This window comes from Aethina tumida, chromosome 1 (genome assembly GCF_024364675.1).
Source record: "Aethina tumida isolate Nest 87 chromosome 1, icAetTumi1.1, whole genome shotgun sequence".
Lineage (NCBI taxonomy): Eukaryota > Metazoa > Arthropoda > Insecta > Coleoptera > Nitidulidae > Aethina > Aethina tumida.
In genome coordinates this window covers 272,784-283,540 of record NC_065435.1, presented here as the reverse complement: position 1 = coordinate 283,540, position 10,757 = coordinate 272,784, and the positions used below count along the sequence as shown (strand labels likewise).

The 10,757-nt window shown below is 29.2% G+C and overlaps 1 protein-coding gene and 1 long non-coding RNA gene across 5 annotated transcripts; one reads left to right on the top strand and one right to left on the bottom strand.

Moving 5' to 3' along the window:
• Positions 1-1,979: 1,979 nt before the first annotated feature.
• On the bottom strand, positions 1,980-8,059 carry LOC126266484 (uncharacterized). 2 transcript variants are annotated; one of them, XR_007548831.1, is made up of 3 exons: positions 7,987-8,059; positions 2,238-2,412; positions 1,980-2,170 (listed from the first exon to the last, which is right to left on the bottom strand). It is a non-coding gene; the product is annotated as an uncharacterized LOC126266484 (long non-coding RNA). The 2 variants fall into 2 exon arrangements; XR_007548832.1 differs by lacking the exon at positions 7,987-8,059 and adding an exon at positions 2,509-2,595.
• Positions 4,501-6,005, top strand: LOC109597317 (BLOC-1-related complex subunit 6). 3 transcript variants are annotated; one of them, XM_049970558.1, is made up of 7 exons: positions 4,501-4,590; positions 4,642-4,819; positions 4,878-5,256; positions 5,318-5,502; positions 5,562-5,645; positions 5,726-5,802; positions 5,882-6,005. In XM_049970558.1, exons 2-7 carry the CDS (start codon positions 4,718-4,720, stop codon positions 5,925-5,927), a joined length of 873 nt encoding a protein of 290 aa, XP_049826515.1. In that variant the 5' UTR covers positions 4,501-4,590; positions 4,642-4,717; the 3' UTR covers positions 5,928-6,005. The 3 variants fall into 3 exon arrangements, 2 of the variants coding, with proteins under 2 accessions (XP_049826515.1, XP_019868529.1); XM_020012970.2 differs by having other exon boundaries at positions 4,504-4,819; XR_007548830.1 differs by having other exon boundaries at positions 4,505-4,819; positions 5,562-5,660.
• Positions 8,060-10,757: the final 2,698 nt, after the last annotated feature.

Genomic DNA, 10,757 nt, shown 5'->3' with positions numbered 1-10,757 from the left:
AGGTACAACGCGTTTCATATTAATTAACTCGATTTCTCTTTTAATATCGTCTTCAAGTTCAAATTTAATTAATGTTAATATTTTGAAAATAAATAAAATGACAAATTTCGTTAATTTTATTATTCGAACCATCGTACCAATAAATGAGGATCTTATAATTAATGAAATTATAGATTGTAAATTTATTCAGGTTTCAAGTTAACGTTCTCAAGGGTGGAGGGGTTATCTTAAATTAAACTGCTTGTTCTTGTCAACTTTATTGCAATCGTAAAACCGTCGTCGTTTTCCTTTAAAATTTCTTCTTTGTGAAACAAAATCCCTTCAAGGAAAATATAATGTACATTAAAAATTACTTAATACTACCAAAATATTCTAATTCTAGTGAAAAATAGACGTTCTGAGCTTTTCTATGTTTATTGTTTTCATTTGCCATGAAAAAATGAAAATTAATAGTAATTTTTGGTGTTTGATCTGCGGTATAATAATAAACAATAATCACCCTATTTACATATTTGTCAAATTTTGTTCGGATTATTATGCCAAGCCGTAAATTAACTCCTGATGAGAGGACTTAAGCAATTGGAATGTTAAAACTTGATTTGATTGATCAGATCAAAGTCCTAGATAAATTTAATGTTACACAAACTATTACTTCTTGCTTGTGTACTTCAAAAAGACTAAGACTAAGACTGATAGACCAATGATAGCTACAGCAAAAGAAAACCGATATTGGCTATTGAGAGACACTTGAACGAACTTATGATGATCGTACATAAATGTACGTAAATGCCAAGTCTGATATACTCCAAATTTCCCTTATAACTCTACCAAACTGTTCCAGCGTTCCTACAGGCTGCTCTAATGTGTTTAATTACCGCGACATTTAGGCCAAGACATGTTCTATGCAGTTCATGTTTGGTGACCGTACTGTCCACTCTATTCTATTAACACCGTGAAATTCTAAGCTTTCGGTTATAATGCGTGCACGATGAGGACACGCATTATCGTCAACTAAAAGGAAATTTTCGCCGATTGCACCCGCAAATTGGACAATAATTGGTTCAATAACAATGTCTCGATACCTCTGGGCGATCATTGTGGTATTGATTAAAACCACCAAGTCAGTGCGTTCCACACCAAACGCAAATAGAGCCTCCTCCAAAAACAGGGACTGGAACCCTTCATTTCTCCATGTTATCGTCTTGAAACACATTACTTAACGGCGTTGTTTCCTCAACGTATGGAAGCAAATTGTTGTTTAATACATCTCTGTACGTAAATCGGTCCGTGTGTTTTTATAGACAATAAAGAAGGCCCACACCAAACGAAGAAAAGAATTCCCATACCATAACTAAACTACCACGATGTAGGGTGTCTAACAAAAACTAAAACTCATCACTAAAAACTATTCTTTGTCACTGTTTTATGGTTAAGTGAACGTAATCCTGAGCAAATCGAAATCGGGCTTTTACATTCTTCGTAGAAAGCAGGGTTTCCTCTTGCCAAACAAAACCTCAATCAACTAATAATATTCTTCATACAGTTCTTAAGTTCAATTTCAACAGATCTTTTCCCCAAGTTAACTTTAATTTAAGTTAATGATAGAAATGGATTGTTTTTTGACATCAAATTATTCATTTATTGATTCTTTCAAAATTTTAATGTTTCTCAAAAATTGACTGACTGACTGACTGACTTGAATAAAATACTTCTGTTAAATAATCGATTGAATCGACAAGTGTCATTGAAATACTATTAAATAAAATATTGCTATAATTACAGTTCATATTTTTAATACATTTTAATAAATTTATTTTAAATTTATTAAATTATTTTTAGAATATTTTTACTAAATTAATTTTATTATTTTTTTTTTTTTTTTGTCAAAAAGTTAATGGCACATTTTGAACATGAGTTGTGAATGTGTGAAATACCTACCTATGTTACTTAAAAAATATTTAAATAAATACTCTTTTGGCTCATTGGTAATTATCAGGTTTATTTTAATTACAAAATAACTTAATAATAATCGTTACTTAATAGGTAATGGTGATGAGTTATATGCAAGTGTTAAATAACGTTTTACACTTGTTACCGCAGCACAAAAATGCTCTTTTCTTTAGCTTGGTGAATGTCGACTTCCCCCCATCATCCATGTTAATAGTGTTATCTACAATAAAAAGATGGGCACTAAATAAATATATTATTTTCATGACAACTTCAAAATATCTACTTACGGAAAACATTTTTTTGATGATGGGATGATATCCTTCTTTTTCTTCTGTCCAAAGTGGCACAATGTTCTCTTAAAAGTTCCCTTCTGTGTTCGTAAGAACAATTATGTAAGTCACTAGAGTCTCGAGTTCCACAAAGTGTAAAAGGTACACAAAGAAGAAATATGAGGAAAATTATCTGTAACCATTAGAATGTTATATTAATAAAATAATATTAAATTGCTGCGTGAATAAACTAAAATATATGTAAAGCTCAAATTATAACTTAACTAACCGGAATCCTCATTTTATATAGATAAATAAATTCGTGTCGCACCGTTGATGCCTATTCCTATTCCTATTATCGGTTAACAGAACATTTATAACAATTATTTTTTAACACGCACTAACCTAACTACTTTTATACAACTAATTTTAAGATTGACTGATTGATTGAACATCACCATCTAGTATTTAATATTTTGCAGCCGTTGGCATCAGAGTTTAAAAAATTGTTTTATTTACACATGATGTAATTCATAGGCAATAGCCTACATTGTATATATTTAATAATGCTATCGTAGCAAATTTTTTCGTGTGAGTATCCTTGAAATTGAAAGAAAATGCCGGGAATGTGGGACAAACTTCCTTATTTGGTGTGTTGGGGCTGACCAAACTAACTAAACTCAAAACTAAAAAGTTTTAATTCATAAAACAGCATTAGCAAAATGATTCTTTTATTCTTTTATTAGAACATATACATTTCATGATTTGAATATATAGTATAAGAGGTGATTCCCCTAATAGATTAATTCAAGGTTTATGGGGAACTAAAAGAATTAAGGGCTTCAGTTTTAGCGTATTGTTGATTATTTTTTTTAAAATATTCTTAATTCACTTCAAATTATTCAAAATTAGTTAAAATACAAAAATACAACTTAAATAATTATGTTGAAGTTGATTTATAGCCAGTTATAACGAATAAAGGGTATTCAATAAAATAATAATTGTTTAAGTTATGTATAATTAAATATATGGCATATTTTTTATATATACTATTTCTGTCAACAGTCAGTCACCTTGTGAATTTATTTTAAGATTTAATTTAAATATAAATTTTGATTGAGTTTAGATTGTAAAAAGAATATAATGTAATTATTTTAAATAAAATATAAAATATTTTGATTAGGTTTAATCGGAGGTGCATATTTTCTAATTATCAATAAACAATAACGTGTGCTATTTCTCTGGCACCACTTTATATTATTTGTCAGTTATGAAATTTGAAACTATTCAAATATATTTGTACAACTATGCGTTTCTATATTTCTGTAAATATTCAATTTTGTTATATTTGTATTATTAATTATTAATAAAACGAGAAAAATTATGGGCTTATTATTAATCAAAAAGTCCGTAATTGAGTTAATGGAACACTAATGTAATGAAAATTGATAAACCTATTCATTAATTTAAACATTAATCAAAATATTAACTTGGCTAATTAGCGATTGAGTGCTGTGTGCTAAGCTATAATTATTAGATTCATTGGGTTTATTACATCAAATGCGAGCACATTACAAAAGTGCTGCAGGGAATATTGTACACCATGGAGTCCTCTATTGGTAACACTTAAAATCATATAGTTCATAGGATACTCAGAGAAATTTTAGATTTTTTAAATTAGATTTTAGATTTAAATTTTAGATTTAAATTAGAAATTTTAGATTTATATAGAGTCACTTTTATCGCTCTATAATATATTTGTACAAGTTAAAAGTATCACTAGGAAGACCAATTTTTCTAAATTTAACAAGGTGTCTAAATTTTAATTTTATTCATAGATTTGTTTAATTATTAGTCGTAAAAATATAAGATAAGATAATAGTTAATTAGTTAATTTTAATTTCATATTTTTTAATATTAGTCAATGATTGTTTGGTTGATAATAGTATTTATAATTTTTTTACATAAATATCTGAAACAAAATTTTAGATTTTTAGTAATATTGTGTTCTTAAATTGTCTTATAATATTGCAAACTCACTAAAAATGAAAAACTTCATTAAAACATTGTAACTTACGCATATATTTTTCTTTTCTCGCCAAAGTATTTAATATTTTATAGCAAATTTGTAAATTGCGTTTGTGTTCTAAAATATCGATAATGTGACATTTAATTTAAAGAGACCTGCATCATCAGTAGCTAATAGTTACATTATCAAATAAGAGATGGCTAGACCTTAGATATGTCTGTACAGTCTGTAGATAATGACGTACCCTTAACCAAATAATATTGACTTAAACTGATGCTAGGAAAAGTGTCATCCAGTGACATGTCTCTATGTTTACAATCTGTTTGTCTCCTCATAGTGAGAGTGAGATAAATATTGTTTGGCATCAACACCGTCGTCATTCCTATTTTTCAGTGATATACTAATGTTTTAATAATAATTATTATACATAATTATATTATTCCTAACAATAATAATAGCCACCTCAAATATGGAATTAGAAGAACAGAATTCCGATACTGTTCCTTCGCCACCACCACCATCTGTACCACCACCTGATCTACCTTTGATTTTGCCACCCCCATTGCCTGCGGTAAGCTATTTACTTTTAAATATATTGATCATTTTAATTTCTTTTTGGCTATACACAGAGGCCCGGAAGAAAGTCAACAGTTGTCCCAGAACAGTTTAATATAGAATCTGAATTAGACAATGATGATGAGATTTCCCAACAAATGACAGCATCTTACAGTGAGATATCATTTAAATCGGAATTGAGTCCAGAGTATGAATTGCAGTCTTTGTCATTAAACCAAACAACCTTCGATCCTAATCCAATTCCCATACCTTCAGCTGATAACTTAAGACAAAGACCTGACACATTATCCTGTGACCGAAATATTACTTCAAAGGCTTTAGGTCCTTTAAATTTGGATGGAACTGTGCATGTGGAAGGTAACATGACTCATTTTGTAGCTGAGGATTTGGAATATAAAATCAAACTATCAAGTCCAGTAACAAGAAAAGGAGGTTGGTAGATATATATAGACATAAATATTTTGTGATTTATGTGATTTATATCACATTTTAGACACACCACCATTAGGAAGTAATAATTCAAGAACTTGCACTCCAAGTTCCCTCTATAGACAGTTGTTAGTACCCCAGGTATCACAGTTTGATACTGCCCTAATCAATGACTTGGAATGTGAAGCTCAACGAATGGCCACTTCTATTGACAACCTAATTGAGAATTTAAGTGGAATATTACATTCTGTAATTTAAATAATTAATATATCTATTTTTAATGTTTCTCACATTTCTAAATTTTGTAGATATCTTCAATCACAGCTGATAATGTGGATGTATATAAGAATGCTGTTTCAAAAATGTCTGATTCAATGGATCTGAACATAAAGGTATATATGTAGTATGTATGTAACTGTCACATCTGCCATGTAAGTATTTTTGAAATTAAAATAAAAACTCTACATTTTAGAGTATGTATACAATGATGGCTAAAGCTGAAGAAGTAACTCAATCCATGAAAATTGTGGAAGGTCATGCTGTTAGAATGTATCCTTTTTTATGAGTTTATAAAAATTATTGATGAGATTGAAAACTACAAATATATATTTTCTTAACAATTTCACAGAAAAGAAATAAAAAGGCTTGTTGACCTTTTTGAAAGTTTTATATAGATGTCACTGGTAAAAATGAAAAAATTATGATTTGTACCTGTTATAGAAACAAAATAAAATAAAGATGTTTTTTATGTACTACTTATTCATACTTCCCATTCTTTTGTGCATACAAACCAAAAATGTTTACACACGACGTTATTTAACACATTAATTCAAGTAGACATGGGTTCAATGATAATAAACCCATCATAATCCGTGTAAGATCAATAACAAGTTGAAAGAATCATTGAGATGTTCACTCTTTTTTAAAAGCAAAGGTGGCCGTATCACGCTCAAAGAGGAAATATAATTGGCTTCCCAAAACTCCGATTTGACTTCTTGCTACTTTTATCTATAGGGATATCCTAAAAGTTCAGTTTATCGCAATTTTTTTGCTAATCAGAGGGAGTTGAATAATAATTATTCAGATAAAATTTGAAGTTACCTCTAAGTTAACTTGTCGGTGCATGATAACAAAAGCTACAGTCGGATGTTACCTCTTTAACTTAGTAAAGAATTTATCAAAACTGATCGATAGATTTTTGTTTAATTTGAATTAAAAAAGAGAAAAACTTAGTTGGTTTTGATCCACTCGACTAATTTCAGATCTCAAATAGTATTTATTACTAATCATATGACCTATATTAAACCTTGTTATCAATGCAATAAGAAATATATTAGCAATTAATTATTAGTCAAGTTTCTATTAAACTAAACAATTATGTTAATAAAGTACATTTAAGTAAATATTTACGATTTGTATGGGTAGAGAAAAAGCAGATCTAATTAAGTTCTGTGGATAAAAATAAAGTACTTCGACTAGATCAAACCTTTTGGTACTAGGCAAGACACAATAAAAATAATTGCGTGATCCTACACCGTTTTACCCATTTTAAATCTTCTTAAAAAGCTATTAGAAACATACCAATTCTTAATTTATTGATTATGTAGGTATACATACTATCAATAAATACTTGTTAGTCACTGTTCCATTAAAAATAAACATTTATCATAATAAGTCCATTTAAGTAAATATTTACGATTTGTCTGAGTAGAGAAAATGCAGAACTAATTTGGTTCTGTGTATAAAAATAATGTACTTCGATTAGTACGATCTTTTGGTATTAATCAAGACAAGCAAATTTAGACAATAAAAATAATCGTAGGGTCCTACATCGTTTAACCTGTTTCACATCTTCTTATCAAACTATTAGAAACGTATCAGTTCTTAACTTATTGATGAAGTATACCTAATCAATAAATACTTGTTAGTCAATATTCCATCAAACATAAACAATTATGGTAATAAAGTACGTACGAGGAAATATTTACGACTTGTCTGGGTAGAGAAAAAGCAAATTTAATTATGTTCTGTAGTAAAAAATAATGTACATTGACTAGATTAAGTCTATAAGTGAATTTAGTCACAATAAAAATAATCGTGTGATTACTCGTTTGACCTGTTTTAAACATATCAGTTCTTAATTTATTGATTAGGTATAGATTATCAATAAATAGTTGTTAGTTAATATTCCATTAAATAATTATGTAAATAAAGTATATTTACGAGAAAAAGCAGATCTAATTAGGTTCTGTGGACAAAAATAATGTACTTCGACTTAATCAAATCTTCTGGTACTAAGTAAAACACGTGAGCAAATTTAGACACACAATAAAAATAATCGCGTGCTTCTAAACTGTTTGATATGTTTTATTTTCTTATCACGCTATTAGAAATATATCAGTTCTTAACATATTTATTAAGTATACTTAATTAATAAATACTTGTTAGTCAATATTTCATCAAACATAAACAATTATGATAATAATGTACATATAATTAAATATTTACGAGAAAAAAACAGATCTAATTAGGTTCTGTGGATAGAAATAATGAACTTTGACTACATTAAATTTTTGGGTACTAGACAAAGATATTTAATCAAATTTAGACAATAAAATAATCACATGGTTCTTAACTTATTGATTAAGTATACCTAATCAATAAATCCTGGTTAGTCAATATTCCATCAGACAAACAAGTATGTTAATAAAGTACGGATGAGTAAATATTTACGATTTGCCTGTGTAGAGCAGAAGTAGATCTAATAAGGTTCTGTGAATAGAAATAACAAATAACGTACTTTGACTGGATCAAATATTTTGTTTTTTTTTTTTTTTTGGTAAAAATAATCGTGTGGTTCTACACCATTTGATCTGTTTTAAATCACTGCCATCAGAAACTTATGAGTTCTTAATTTATTGATTAGATGCACCTAATCTCACATTAGAAAATATAATTTAAATGAATTTAAATATTATTGGATGATATTAACTAACACTAACTAACTTATGGATAACAAGTATTTATGCTCGCAGAAAAATTGTGAAAATGAAGTAGTAGTTAGTGTTAGACTGAATTAAGCGATTATAGAGAAATTTATGAGGTTTCATGCGTAGTAAATGTAGATTGCTATTTCACGCAAAGTATTACGTGTTCAGATAAATACGACGTTTACACTGTTGTCATTCTATGTAATAAATCATTCACTTTATGCTAGAAAATAACGAAAGCGTTCCTGTATTCTATTCGCTTTTTGATCGTAAAAATTTACGAATGACTCTAGAGGTCATTGTTGGAATAACTTATGTGTTGCTATTCACACATGTATTACACATATCCATTTATTTTAGTATTTTCAGTATTTTCCACTGCCTCAATACAGTTTTTATTTCTAGACGAATTTCACAACATTTACTTATACCAAATTTTGTGTGAGCAATTATTGATTGTATTAAATTTATTGATTATTTGGCAATTGTTGTTACTAATTTATCTAGAAAATTTTGATTTGAAAGAACTATCGTTTTTAATATAGTCGTAATGTAGAAATACATAATAATATTAGATTATATAACATATTTTCCAGGGTGGAATCATTTTGTTTGTTTAGACAGGGAGTTCCTGAAGGTTCCATTCTGGGACTCTATATTCGGGTATTGGGTGGGTATCGATTCGTCATTGTGCGGCCTAATCTAACCCAATTTGCTTCGATTTATCGATGTTTGACTGTATTATGGATTCGCCTGGTTCATTTCAATGAACCAGATCGAATTAGCCAGTTCAGGAAAATGACGTTCAAACGATCCATTATCCCGTTTATCTTAACGGATCCACGTCTTCTCCACCTTTCATGAAATGTTATCAGATTTGAATAATTGGAAAACAAAATTGTTTTCCATTGTCAGTCTGTCCAGTTCACATGTTCTTTTAGAAAAAGTAATCTCGTTGCTCTATTTTTTGAATAAATGAAGAGCTTCTTTGCTCTATCTATCGCAGAGACCAGCTTTTTCGTTTTATGATACTCATCGACACAATGACTTCGTTTATTTCTTGATTTATTATTTCGAACAGCAAGCATTTTTATTTTCTTGTCCACGATTCTGTTAATCTTGTGTTTTCTACCACTTTTGAGAACTTCTTTCAGTGTATTATTCCATCTGTTAAAATCGTCCTCGAAGTGATTGATTTCTTTAAATTTAAGTCGACTGCAATTTGACTCTGCTTTTCACCATTCAAAAATTATAAATAAGAAAACATAATTAGGACAAAAAAAAAATAAAAATAAACAAATTAAATGATTTCATTTTAAGCATATATAGACATTCATTAGAAATCGTTTATTCAATTAACGATTAAAAATGATGGAATTATAACACGTTATAATTATTTCACGTTTAACGAATGATATGAATAACACGCTATACATACTTCATGTTAACTACTAGTCTACCACTAGTTGTAAGAGGTGACCGTGCCTCGTGAGTCACAATTCGTAAGCTCCGGATCGAATTTCTAAAACGTGTCTGGGTCGTGTCGGACATTTTAATTTGTAATATGGCAACATCTTTTATATGTTAGAAAATTTTAGTATGTTTTCAAAAAAAAAAGCATTTAAATTTTTTAAGTAATTTATATAAAAATGATTTGGTACATACGTAACTAGTTGAAAACACATTCGAAGGAAAATAAATATTCAGGAAAAATGTGTCATCATGTTAAACAAACCCTACACTAAAGAGTAAGAGTGAGTATCTTTCAGTTAAAACGGACGTTTTGCTTTTTAAAATGCATAGAACTATATACGGGACAATATGACACATTAGCTTATCTTTTATAATAGAAAACATCTAACGGACTTTTCTGTTTATAGAATGAGGGTTTTGAGTTTAAAGTAAAAGAGTGAACAGAAACGAGGCGGGGAACGAATGAAGTATACACCAGTGCCCAGTTTTTTCTATTTCAACAGATTTTTATTTTAATTGAACAAGTCTCTGACTACTTGTATTTTATACAAGAATAATTTAATAATATTTTGAATTATAAAAAACAGTCAACAACAAGTGCAATAATTAAAATGCAACATGTTATAGGTTATCTCGCAGTTTGAGATCACACTTCCACTAACTGAGTGTTGTGTTATTAACCCAATTTGTTGTTGTATCTGCGTTGAGGTGTAAGCCTGCAATGTTCTAAATTTGAGTACGTTTGTGTGAGATGTCTGGCAGGCACTGCATTGCACAGACTACCATACACTACGCACACGTGTGTGTGGGGAGCGGATGCCAAGGATGATGGCAATATTTCACGTTCGTTCGCATATTTATATATATATGCCATGACATCTTCAAATTTTACGAGATTTCCATCTTACAATTAATGTGCACATTAATTTCTATAATCAAGTTATTTAAAACAACTGTTGTATATTGGGAGATTACATTCTTTTTGCTGGAGACGAGACAATCAGAATGATTAGAGCAATCGAGGACGACGGTGACTGGCTT